The sequence below is a fragment of the Beta vulgaris genome, chromosome 4 (assembly GCF_026745355.1).
Source record: "Beta vulgaris subsp. vulgaris cultivar EL10 chromosome 4, EL10.2, whole genome shotgun sequence".
Classification (NCBI taxonomy): Eukaryota; Viridiplantae; Streptophyta; class Magnoliopsida; order Caryophyllales; family Amaranthaceae; genus Beta; species Beta vulgaris.
The window spans coordinates 61,823,708-61,836,519 of NC_079205.1; the positions used below are offsets into that span (position 1 = coordinate 61,823,708).

Here is a 12,812-nt window from a genome sequence, read left to right on the forward strand (position 1 = left end):
TATCTCCCTCCTCTCCCCTTATATAATAGAGATATTGCATTACTATAAGTGAAATCTTTAAAAAATTTATAAATATTTTGTTTAGTGAAAAATTATTTTTACTTGTTCTAACTTATGATTATGACACATTAAAATGCTTTGAATTCTCTTGCACTCTCTTCAGAATTGTCCTTATTTTTCCACAACTATATACTTCATAATCCCTTATTAAGGCTCAATTCTTTTTAAACTGAATTAATGAAAATTCAGTTCAGTTCAATTTACTCAATTTCCTCTCACAATTTTCATTCAGTCCAGACATATTTTGTTCATTTCATTTCAGTTCAGTTCAGTTCAGTTCAATCCAAAAGAATAGAGCTAAAAATACGTTATTCGTCGTCCTACAATTATTAGATAAAAAAAAGTTATTCTAAAACTATATTATAAACTTTTTTTTTTTTTAAAAAAAGAAGATTATAAACCTTTTAGTTATGAAAAGAAGATGAATGTCTTAAATCCCAAATCTGAAATCTCCATGGACAATTTCTTACTCCAATCTCATCAACACCAACAACAGCTACTTCTCCAATCAAATTTAATGAACCCATTTTCTCTCTCCTCCAAATTTACACCTAAATCAAAAACCCTCTTCTCAACATCATCTCCTTCTTTCCGCTACTTTTGGTGTACTACTTCACAAAACTCCATTGAAGTTATTCAAGCTCTCAACAGAAAATCCAACACTAGTACTAATGCTACTGTTACTTCAAAAGCTAAAATCCAAAATCTTAAAGAAAATTGGTTGTCTTCTCTCTCAATGAATGACATAAACAACAACACAAAAGAAGAAAATGGTGGGTTACAATGGGTTATTGGTGTTGACCCAGATGTTTCTGGTGCTTTATCTCTCTTGAAATATGATCATTCTGGTTGTATTTCTGCCCAGGTAAACAAAATCGGGTACCTTTTCCAGCATTTTGATATCATTATATAACTGGGTTTTTTTTTTTTTTTTTTCATGAATTGTACTTTTGGTTTGATTTGTTCAAATTTGTTTTGTTTTTCTGTTGGAATTTGGTTCATTTTTGGCATGTTTGATGACATTTCCCAGGTGGGGAATTTTTGATTTTCCATGAATTTGGATTTTGTTTGTTTAGTGTTTGGATTCTAAGTGAAATTTGCTGGTGATGAGGTTATGTGACTGTTATTAATTTTAAAGGGGTCGTTTTTTGTTTACGCTACTTTTTAAGTGACCCGCTTTAGCTCAAATAGTAAGATAAGACGGTCTTTTTGTAGACCAACTAATGTTTATGTGTGAGAGAGAAAGAGTGATAAATTTGCCTGTTTTTGTTTTCTATATTGTGACAAATTTTAGTGTTTGATAGTGTATTATTCTCATAGTGTATGCTGCTTTTTCTCTGAATGTTCAGTTGGTACTTCATAGTTTATAAAGAATTGAATCTATTTGTTATATGGGGTGTACTTTTCTAGGTTTGAATTACTTGAGGTGATATGATAATTTTTACCTTTTAGAGTTTGAATGACTGATTTAGTTGTGAAATTAATTTACATATAGGGGTGTTTTTACCAATATAAGAATGATTAAGCATCCAGGAAAAAGTTTCAGTAAGACTACAAAACAGTTAAATTTGATTATCTTCTCCAGAAGAAGATAATTTCATACCGAATTGTAAGAGCACGAAAGAAGTCCTCTATGCTATATCATTATAGTACTGGCAACATTAAGGGCTGAACTAGAAACAACTAACCATTCATGCATTATAGAAATAGGGAGCTTCCTTCATCAAATATGGCCTATGTATAGTCTGTAAACAAATGAGTGGCTACTCTTCCTGGAATGAAACGAGAAATGAGATTCTTGTTTAGGGTCCAAAAAAGCTTTGAGAATTTGGACGTTTAGTTTGTATGATGGATTGCTAATTATGGTTTGTCGAGGCTTAACATTGAGCTCTTGATTATTCTGGCTGTTTGTGCATGCCCTATATCATAATTTTGCTTTCTTTCTAAGAAAACTATTATGTTATTACAGGTTTTTGATTCGCCATATGTGCAAGTATCAATTGGGAAAACGCGTCGTAAACGATTAGATGCGAAGTCCATTGTTCAGTTGTTGCAGAGTTTCGATGCTCCACTAGGTATCATTTCTTCCCTTGTCCCATGTTTACTAGGGACTCTTATTTTTATATAATCCTATGTACATATAAATTTTTTTCCCTTTTGGGTTGATGATTTAATATCACGAGGAGGCAGAAAGTATCTCTTTTTTTTATATATATTGCTGTCAATAAATGCTGAACATAATCTTGTGGAATTAGCTTACCTGCATGCTTAACCTTGCAAATTACCATGATATATTTGGTTAAGCTGCTCATACGGGTTACTTCTATAAGCATTTAATTTATGGTCATGAAATTGTCTTGTTAAAGTATATCCGTACCTCTTTAGAGTAAGCTATTAAAATAAGGAACACATACACTTTTCTTTGGACCTATATATGCCCAGTTGCATTCACACATGCTAAAGACGGATAGAGAGGGACAAGGGGAAGAGTGAGGGGACAAGGAAAAATTAAATCATGATGCGTGCTCTTGCTCATACCATTCACATCTCTAAATTCCCCAATTTAAGTAGGACACTAAAAATGTGTAGTAGTAAATTAGTAATGAAGAACTATATGCGGCAAGGTCCTGTTCAAGGAGTTGTGAACGCATATAGGAACTAACAGTCTTTACTTGCTCTGTCTCTATTTTAGAAATTTGGATGGTGGAAAGTGTATGATATATCTCATTCTTTTACTGTATTCTTGCACAATATGATTCAGAGATTTGGTAATTTTTCATAATACGATTGTTTGTGAATTTGGTACATACCCTTTAAAACGGCGTGTGTGTGTATTGGGGGGGGGGGGGAGGGTTACTGCTTTCTTACTCCTTCTTTGCATTCCTACATGCCCTTCAGTTTTACATCCTTGGGTTTGAACATGTCTCTAAGCTGGATGTTCTGAATTCTATCTCTCCACTTGCAGGTACCGCTGCGTATTTGGAGCAATCTATACCATTTCCTCAGGATGGGAAACTGGTGATTGTTTCTTTTAGTGTTTCCTTCTTCTTTTTAGTTTGTGGTGTGGCTACCTACTTTCGATCAATGATATATAGAGTAGTTTCATGTCTTCACTTGCTTCTATATTGCAACTCACAGAAATTTAAGTCTTTACGAACATAATTGTTTTCTTTTGTTTTTCTCCATTTACGTTGTTGTTTCCCGAAAATTTTTGTAGGTCCTGACCTGTCTTCCTAATGTGTGAAGTAATGTAGAGCTTCTTCTAGAGATTGAAATATGTTGATGGACAATTAAACACCTCCCCCCCCCCCCCCCCAAAGAAAAAAGAAAAGCAAAAGAATAGTGGAGGGAAACATTCCCACAATTCAATTTACTATGTTTTCAGATTCTCGAAGTAAGTTTATCGAAGCTTCTAGGATAAGCAATTGTTATATCATGATATGAACTATAAGACCAATTTTAGAAGCATCATATGACAAGACTTTATAATTTACTAGTTAATGTCAGTTTGTCTTTGTTTGGATAGCTCTAATGCTGGTGGTTCTCGTCGTTTTTCTGTAAGATGTAGGGTTGGTGGAGTGGAGGATTTGGGTATGGATTGTGGATCGGAGCCTTGGTTGCTTCTGGGTTCTCTGTTGTTCCAGTGCCGTCTAGAAGCTGGAAAATGGAATTTGAACTTGCTCGAAGTTCGTCAACTAAGGTCCGCCCAATCGCTTTGTAATTTGATAAACGGAGCAATTTTGTACAAGGGTCTTAGTCTTTCATTTTCCCTTTGGACAATCATATTGTATTGTGTATAAATTGGCAGGATGATAGCAGGGAGCTTGCAGCATGCTTATTCCCAGATTTGAGCTCTATGTTGAAAAGGAAGAAGGACCACGGTACTAATATAGTCTTTTAACCATTGTATCTTATTCTTTTGAGAAATTCCTTGCTTCACTTGTATTGTAGACTTGTAGTAACCGACCTGTCAAGGCAACTATGGGTGTGTTTTCTTCACCTTAAAAAGTAAGTTTCGTGATTTAATCAGGTTTTATGGGGGCGGATCAATCCAATCAGGTGTAAACATAAGGTCAATAAGGGTTGATCGTGTCTAATAAGTTAATTTAAGGTTAATTTCAAGTGAAGCGAACACCCCTTATGTTGTTTCCTTAAGAATTTTATTGACAACAATCTTTGAGTGCTCCATAAGCACATTCTAAGCCATCTTATGAAAATCCAATCATTGTGTTCTAGTGACTAGCTTGGTTTCAGGAGAGATGCCCACTTTTCTTCATCATCATCTATATCTTGTAGTTTGCTCGATTTGCTGATCTTGGCATGGTTTAATTTTCTGCAAAACGAACTTGGTGAAATGGTCTGAATATATGGCTGTTGGTGGGGGCACACTTGTACCATTTCATTACCTCTATCTCAAAAAAGTGTGTATGTCACTATTGCTCACCCACAAGCCAGCTAAATTTTGCTGTTGAAATTCAGTAAACTTATTGTTTGTGATAGGAGAATTTGGAGGGAAAGGAAAATCAGGGAAAGCGAGGGAAAAATTTTCCTTGTTTGGATACAACATGGGGGAAGGGAAGAAGAGGGAAGGGAATTGGAAGGATTATGTTTCTTCCCCTCTTATAAACCAAATCCTTCAATGTTAGTAAGAGTTGGAAGTAAAATTCGAGCTCATGCTTCCCTCGCCTACCTTTCCATCATTTTTATCCAATGTGGCATTCTTTCTTTCCTTCTCTGGGGCATATTGAACAGAAAAAATGAGTTTACATGTTATTAGTGAAGCTTATTTCGATGATATATGTTTGCAGGCCGAGCTGAGGCTCTACTCATTGCTGCCTACGGAAAAGGTCACATGACAAAGGCAGATGAAGCTCGCGAGTTGGACGATGCACGTGAAGCTTTGAGCAAGCTATAAAAGAAACTACAATACACAACAGCATGATTTGACTATTGTAACACCGTCGATTGCACAGGAGTGATGCCATTTAATATTAATTTGCCTAATGGCCTCATCGTTATTGATACAGTCCATTCGTCGAGTTAACCTCAATGTAAGAGTGATGATTCATATGTGAGAATCCATCTTTGTAAATACTCAACAATTTATTAGGTTTAACCATATTGGAGCTGTGCCTGTGATAGTTCCTAATTATTCCTTATTCTGAGTTGATCTAGATCCAATTTCATGGGGTTGTTCAGTCTTAGCTTTCTTCCGGTGCATCGTATCCGTGTCGTGGCCAACTAGTCGTTGCTTTGAACGACTTCGATGGTTGTTTAAATCTCTAGCTCCCAATTTTTATTGTCTTTACCATTTTGCTTTCTTGAGGCTGATCTCTAAAGCAACAACTTGAATGAGGATTATATGTAAGCTTTGCCCAATCGGCAACAGTAAGAGATGTAAGTGTTGAACTGTTGATACATAAGTACTTAAAACAGACATAATTTAGCCATTTGCATCAAAATTCTAGCTTTCTTCTTGCATATGTGCTCCTCCGAATATAACTACTGTGTGATATATCGAACATTAATAACTTAGTAAGGGAGTTGGGAAAGTCGGATCACAAACTTGTTTATTAAGTACATTTCTTGAAATAGTATTATGTGAAGAATTAATGATACAATCACACGTCAATTGATATAACTAATGCTTATTTATTGTTTAATATTTTCATTTTTTGGCTTCTTATATGTATATAACATTTTCCTAGTATTAAACATATACTCTTCTTAAATTCAAATGTCATTTATTATTTAGATCTTAAATTACATTTTCTTTTGGATATATTAGGTTTTCCTTATTTTATTGAAAATAATATATGTCGTATGCAAACCTAACTCCTAATATGAAATGAATATACTTAGCGATAACTAAGCATTACTTAAACCGATCAACATGTGATTTATACCATGGACAATAAAAAAATATGTCATTCTCATTACAAAGTAGGAGTGTTCACAAAAACATGACTCGCAAAACCCGTCTTGTCGACCCGTTATCCGTCTTTTTAAAAACCAGGTACACGACGACTCGACCAGAGAAAACGGGTACCCGTTTTGCAGGCACCCGATTTTCCCGGGCCGGGTCATAGGCCGCACTTTCACCTACCCGCAAAAGCTGGTACCCGAAAAACCGGATAGCCGATATTGAACACCCCCATTACAAAAAAATTCTTTATGTTGCGGCCGGTGCTCGTTTGCGCGCGCGACAACTCATATATAAACTTAATCACAAATACAAAATACAAAAGAATTCAGTTTCTTTGTTACTTGGATATGCAATTTCATCCTTTATAGTTACTTTAAAATATTTTTAAATACTATTTGTAAGTATTTCAATAGTTCTTACTCACCAAATTAAGGTAAACTTATATACGTATTTTCGTAATTTTATTTTTTAATTCTTTTAATAACATTTAATAATTATGCTTAAAATATCACCGAACACTTAGGGTAAAAAAAAGCCAGTCTAATTTTATGACAACAGAACTCAAGTGTATATGTACATCATAAAAGCTCCTCACCGTTCACCAAACGATCATGATTTTGCTGAATTGCTGATGCAGGTTAGTAGTTCACCCGCCATATTATACTCTCTTTCTAACGGCTATATTAACGTTCTATAACAAATTTTTGAAATGGAACGCCATATATTGGATGTTCTTCGCTCTTCCATTCATATAAACCAGTTCAAACAAATTCACGCCTTAATTCTTACCAATTATACATATCTTTCTCCTCTTTTAGTACAGAGATTATGTCATTCTTCTCAGTTAAAATATGCACGCAAGATGTTCGATGAAATGCCTGAACCAGATGAACGCTTGTACAATATGTTCATTTCTGGGTATTCTAAGCTTGGTTCTTATAAACAAGCTTTGGGTATGTTCTGTTTGATGCGTCGTAGAAACAACAATGTCACTAGTTACAGTGTTCCACCTGTTCTGAAATCTTGTTCGGCGTCGTTGATGCGGGAGTTTGGGAAACAAATTCATTCTTTGATTATTACTTTTGGGGTTGATTGCAATTGTTTTGTTCAGACTTCTTTGATGGACTTGTATGCTAGAACTGGTGATTTGATTTCAGCTAAGATGGTTTTTGATGGCATTTTAGATAGAGATCCTATAGCTTATAATTGTTTGATTTCTGGGTATTCGAAATCTGGTGATGTTTTAGCTGCTAGGAGGTTGTTTGATGAGATGTCTGAGAGAACGGTTGTTTCGTGGAATTCAATGATTTCATGCTATGCAAATAGTGGTAATCATCGTGAAGCTATGAGAATGTTTGATATGATGCAAGAGGAGAATTCGCGGGCTAATGAATTTACCATGGCGACTGTGCTCTCTGTTTGTGGTAGCGTAGGTGATTTAGACTTGGGTTGGAGACTCAAGAAGTACGTTGAGGATAACAATATGTTCACTAACATGATAGTGTCCACTGCAATGCTGGAGATGTTTGTAAAATGTGGGGATGTTGATGAAGCACGGAAAGTGTTTGATCGTATGGATGAGAGAGATTTTATTACATGGGGTTCTATGATTGCTGGTTATGCCCAAAATGGGAGAGCTCTTGAGGCTTTGGAACTGTTTAAAACCATGACGTCTGAGAGGATTAAGCCAAATGATGTGACTCTAGTGAGTGTCTTATCAGCCTGTGCACAATTGGGTTCTGTAGAATTTGGTGAGCAGGTCAGAAGGTATATAGAGAGCGAAGGGTTTGAGTCAAACATGTATGTTTCTTCGGCATTGTTATACATGTATTCGAAGTGTGGAAACATGAAGAAGGCTTGGGAGGTCTTTAATCAGATGCATGAAAAAGATGTTGTATCCTGGAACTCAATGATTACGGGTCTTGCTTTCAATGGTTATGCTATGGACGCTATACTTCTATATGAAAAAATGAAAAAGGACGGTATAAGACCAGACAGTGTTACATTTGGTTCACTACTAACAGCATGCACCCATGCTGGCCTCATTGACTTGGGTCTCGAAATATTCCACAGCATGCACTCACACTATGATATTTTTCCTGAAGTAGAGCACTATGCTTGCATTGTTGACCTTTTCTGTAGACATGGGAGGCTTAATGAGGCTTATGACTTCATATGTCAGATGAAGAAGCCAAATGTTGTGATTTGGGGCACTTTGCTTAGTGCTTGCAGAATCCATTCAAATATTGAGCTTGCTGAGATTGCATTAACGGAGTTGGTTGAGCTGGAACCTGAGAATGCAGGCAACTATGTTCTTCTTTCAAACACATATGCCAATACAGGCAGATGGCGAGACTCAAATAGGCTTAGAAACTTGATGTGTAAGAAAAAAGTGCAAAAAACGGCAGCATACAGTTGGATTGAACTAGAGGATGGGGTGCACAGATTTCTAGTTGCAGATTCATTTCACCCTCGATGTAATGAAATTTATGATGTGGTGATTAGCTTAGCCATATTATCATCAGATGAAACAAATAAATATAGTGAAGTTTAGCTTATATTACCCTTGGATCACCTGTCATTTAGGCTTGATTGGACACTGTGCAACTGAGATATAGCCTTGACATATTGCCTTAGGTACTGAAGGAATCTCTCCAAGTACGATCATGGTGTTGATTGTAGAGTACAATCATGGTGGTGATTGTAGAGTACAATCATGAGTTACCAAAGCTAGCTGTTTAAGTACAGACATGGTGATGATTAAAGAGATAATTAACTACTTTGTAGTCCGTAGATGTGTAGCTTGATGAGGTTACTTTTAGGTACATCCGAGCACATATCCAATATGCACAGAACGTGGAGTGGTGTTTGGTTGTGTGTACTACACAGATTTGTTTCAAACATTATGGATAACCGATAAATGTCAAGGTCAAAGTTGATTTTTCTTCAAATGACATGGAATACGCCTGTAGGTATGTAACAGTAAGCTCGATTGCATTCTATCCTCAGTTCTAGATTTCAAGTAGTTGGGGTGAAATCAAAACTTAAACTTCTAGGATGTGAAAATAGTGACTGACTGATTTAAAGGTAATCTTATTCCAGGCTTTTTATTCTTCATATGTGCAAGTATCAGTTGGTAAAACATGTTGTATAAATGTATGCCATTGGATGGGAAGTCCATTTTTCTGCTATTGCAAAGTTTTGGACGCTCCAATAGGTATGTCTTTTATTGGACCATGATTACTAGAGACTCTTAACTTTAGATAATCATATGACACTTTCTATTTTTTCTTCGGAGATGATTTACTATCATATGGAGGCAGAAAGTATCTCTTTTCCGGGAATTGCTTTGACTGAATATTGAATTTGTCTTGTGAATTCAGATTACCTGCAATCCTGCATGCATAGCCTTGCAATCTACAATGATATCATCTTTCCACCCCTACTTGCCTTTCAACCTTACATTGGGTTTTAACCTCTCTAGGCTGTATGCTCTGTATTCTACTTTCTATTTGCTGGTACAGCTGCATATTTGGAGCAACTGATACCATTTTCTCGGGATGGGGGACTGGCGATTGTTTCTTTAAGTGCATGCTTCTGTCTTTATTGTCTCTGTTTGCTGGTTAACACTTAACAGAGTATCAATTTTTGCGTGTGTTTGGATAGTTCTAATGCTACTATGCTAGTACGTTGCCTTTTTCTGTTATTTGGTGTTGGTGTGATGGAGGATCTGGCTCTGGGTCTTAGGTCTTGATTGCTTTTGGGTTTCTCTGTTGTTTCAGTGCCGTCTAATTAATGGAAGAAGGCATTTGCACTTGCTCGAAGCTCATCATGCAAGGTTTACCCAATTGCTATGTAATTTGACAGGAGCGATTTTGTACAAGGCCAACAAGGGTTAATCTTTCATTTTCCCACTGGACGATCATACTGTACGTAACGTTTGATTATTGGCACGATGATAGCAGGGAAATCAGAAAAGGAAGAAGAATCGTGGTACTAATGAAGTCTTTGAACCACTTTCTCTAGCACAAGTTCTACGGGAAATCAGAAATTTTACACTAGACTGAAGGTGCCATTCTTTCTTTTACTATAAGAACACTGAAAATGATACTTCTACATAGTATTGTTTTGCGTAGCTTATTCAGACTATTTTGATGTTTGCAGGTGGAGCTGAAGCTCTACTCATGGGCGTCATGGCGGCCTATGGAAAATGTCACCAGACCAAGAAGCTCTACTCATGGCGGCCTATGGAAAATGTCACAAGACCAAGGCAGATAACTCTCGCGTGGCAGACGATCTTCGTGAAGCTTTGAGTAAGTTGTGAAAGAAACTGCAATATGGAACAGCATCATTTGACAAATAGAAACTCAGACTGATCATTCATGAGTAAAAGTCCATCTATAACTTTGTAAATACTGCACAATACATTTGATTACAGCATATTGGAGTTGTGATCATATCTTATTGAGTTTCTTTTGTGCTGTTCTAGATTTAATTTTGTGGAAAAACTACAAATTTATATTCGGTGTGTGCAAGTGTAGTTCTTATTTCAAGGGCATATTTGATAATTTATATAATAAATTACTCTCCAAAACACCCCCTTTATTTCAGAAAATACTACTATTACTTGTCATGTTCAAAATTACTAAAATTGCAATCGGTAATGTCATATATACACTATTTGTACCAAGAATGTTTTAGCCTAGTGGTTAAGATTGAGGTACTGTGAACGGATAGATCACAAATTCGAATCTCCACTCGCCTTTGTTGTACTGTGTACTGCCTTCATGGCTACTTGCATATATTGGTCAAAGTTAAACATAAGAACTCATGTCACGAGGATTTGTTCCATCTAGCTTTTTTCTACTGCAATTGAGAAGGCATATGGTCAAATCATAAATGGTCATTGCTTAGGCGACCATTATGATTCGCAACCCACTTTTCTTTCCTTATATAAATCATAAACAATAATGGTTAAATCATCAAAGTGAAATGAGTGAATAACGCGTCAAAGTATGTAGATCAAAAAACCGGATGGGGAAGAATCATATTAGAGTACATGTCATATGAAATTTTCTCAAGTATTTTAATCATTAGAAAAGGACAAATTAAATTTAAAGTTAATAGTTAATACTATCAGCTATCTCTGAAGAAAGAAGCTATGTACAATCTACATGTATGAAAATTGTTCGTTCTCCCTCTTTGGAAATTATCGTCATGTATATATGTTTTGCAATTTCTAGAAAGCATGGTAATATATACTACTATAAATGCAATTTCTAAAAAGCATGGTAATATATACTAGATGCAACAATTACATGTATATATTTAACAAATGTTATTTAATGACAAGAATGTGAAATATTATTGTTGTCCTGTACTAACCGAGCAAAGGAGTGTACAAATGTAGACAATACTAGTTTTTCCATAACATAAATCAACGAAAATAAAAAATAAACCTTATTCATCTACTATTTCTACGTGCAATTTTTGCATAAAATAGGATCTAAACAGAAGTAATTAGTTAGAACTTCTAGGCATTTTGTTGATCAGTTGATCATCAATAAATTTCTCAATATCATCATTTCTTAGACGTTTATCACCTGCATGATGTACTTGAGTTGTTTTAGAGGAAGACGAAGAGGAAGAAGAAGACGAAGAAGAAGATGACCAACTCCCAACTTCATGAGGGAAGTTAAGCCTAGCTTTGTTGCCTCTAATGTCAAAAGCTGCACGATCATAAGCACGAGCAGCATCAATGGCTTTGTTATAGGTACCAAGCCAAATCCTATAACCTTTACGTTTAGGATCTCTAATTTCAGCAGCAAATCTACCCCATGGTCTTCTCCTTACCCCTATATAGTTAGCTTGATTATTGTTATGACTCGCTTCATATTTAGTAGCAACCTTTTGCGGAGGTTTGCTACAGAATATACGAAAGGTTTCATCATAATCAATCCCTTGATCTTCAAGTGACGAGTAAATATATTCTAGGAGAGGATCGTTGTTAGAATGACAACGATCCTCATTGCTGAAGGAAATAGTGAAAGTGGTAACTTTAGCATTATTATTGTTTTGAGGATATAGTTGGCTAGTGAATGATGGTGTTGTTGAGTCGAAATTGGTTGTGGAAATCGGAGATAATGGGAGATGATAATCTTCAAAGAGGTGTTGTTCTATGTCTTGTAGGGCAGCGATTGTGTTTGGTAGTAATGGTTCCATTTCTAAACGAAAAAAAAATTTAGTTGACAACTATTTGGAAAAAAGAAGAAGAAGAAAAGAGTAATCAAAGAGACGATATGATGATACACTACCTTCAAAGAAATTATTAGATACTACTAAGGGGTCGTTTGGTTCAAAATAAGGAATGGAAAGGGAATGGAATGGGATGAAAGAATGGAATGTGTTACTTTAGACACTTGTTTGTTTTGATGTAGGAATGGAATCATTGGCCTAATGACTCCCTTACTTTTTATTTCCTATGGTATGAGGAGGGTTTCAAGATGGGGGAATCAAAATTGGGCTACTAGTAAGGGAGTGAAAAAAATGGATAACCCAACCAAACATAAAATAAGGGAGCGTGTTACCTCAATCCGTTTCCAAGCCTAAAATATTTCCAACCAAACGGACCTTAAAAGTATACGCGTATATGTGTAATGTGTATGTTAATGATGTAATGAGAAGAACTTTGAACTTAATTATCTTAATTTCTCTCCTATATCATCGTCAAATTATTAGTGAGCACATCTAATAATTAGTTACGAGAGATGTGATTAAATTTGGTCGTTACACAAAGGGTGGTGAGAGTATAGAAAGGAAGAGAGGA

At 35.7% G+C, this 12,812-nt stretch overlaps 3 protein-coding genes across 4 annotated transcripts; 2 read left to right on the plus strand and 1 right to left on the minus strand.

Annotated features, from left to right (window-relative positions):
• Positions 1-450: 450 nt before the first annotated feature.
• On the plus strand, positions 451-5,261 carry LOC104890109 (Holliday junction resolvase MOC1, chloroplastic). The gene is made up of 6 exons (XM_010675480.4): positions 451-925; positions 2,030-2,135; positions 3,026-3,078; positions 3,629-3,760; positions 3,869-3,941; positions 4,869-5,261. The coding sequence occupies exons 1-6, from the start codon at positions 482-484 to the stop codon at positions 4,973-4,975; spliced, it is 915 nt and encodes a 304-aa protein (XP_010673782.2). The 5' UTR covers positions 451-481; the 3' UTR covers positions 4,976-5,261.
• A 1,152-nt stretch (positions 5,262-6,413) lies between these two features.
• On the plus strand, positions 6,414-10,539 carry LOC104890279 (pentatricopeptide repeat-containing protein At1g08070, chloroplastic). Of its 2 annotated transcripts, none has more exons than XM_048643674.2 (3): positions 6,414-9,073; positions 9,769-10,055; positions 10,151-10,539. In XM_048643674.2, exon 1 carries the CDS (start codon positions 6,696-6,698, stop codon positions 8,538-8,540), a length of 1,845 nt encoding a protein of 614 aa, XP_048499631.1. In that variant the 5' UTR covers positions 6,414-6,695; the 3' UTR covers positions 8,541-9,073; positions 9,769-10,055; positions 10,151-10,539. The 2 variants fall into 2 exon arrangements, with proteins under 2 accessions (XP_048499631.1, XP_010674001.2); XM_010675699.4 differs by having other exon boundaries at positions 6,414-8,958.
• A 780-nt stretch (positions 10,540-11,319) lies between these two features.
• LOC104890278 (ethylene-responsive transcription factor ERF107) lies at positions 11,320-12,812 on the minus strand. Its single transcript, XM_010675698.3, has one exon. It carries the CDS (start codon positions 12,206-12,208, stop codon positions 11,507-11,509), a length of 702 nt encoding a protein of 233 aa, XP_010674000.1. The 5' UTR covers positions 12,209-12,812; the 3' UTR covers positions 11,320-11,506.

Bases quoted from the DNA above. Each gene is read 5' to 3' on its own strand.
- LOC104890109 (XM_010675480.4), top strand. From the start codon at position 482: ATGAATGTCTTAAATCCCAAATCTGAAATCTCCATGGACAATTTCTTA. The intron at 926-2,029 runs GTAAACAAAATC...ATGTTATTACAG, and splicing joins CTGGTTGTATTTCTGCCCAG to GTTTTTGATTCGCCATATGT. The intron at 3,942-4,868 runs GTACTAATATAG...ATATGTTTGCAG, and splicing joins GAAAAGGAAGAAGGACCACG to GCCGAGCTGAGGCTCTACTC.
- LOC104890279 (XM_048643674.2), top strand. From the start codon at position 6,696: ATGGAACGCCATATATTGGATGTTCTTCGCTCTTCCATTCATATAAAC.
- LOC104890278 (XM_010675698.3), bottom strand. From the start codon at position 12,208: ATGGAACCATTACTACCAAACACAATCGCTGCCCTACAAGACATAGAA.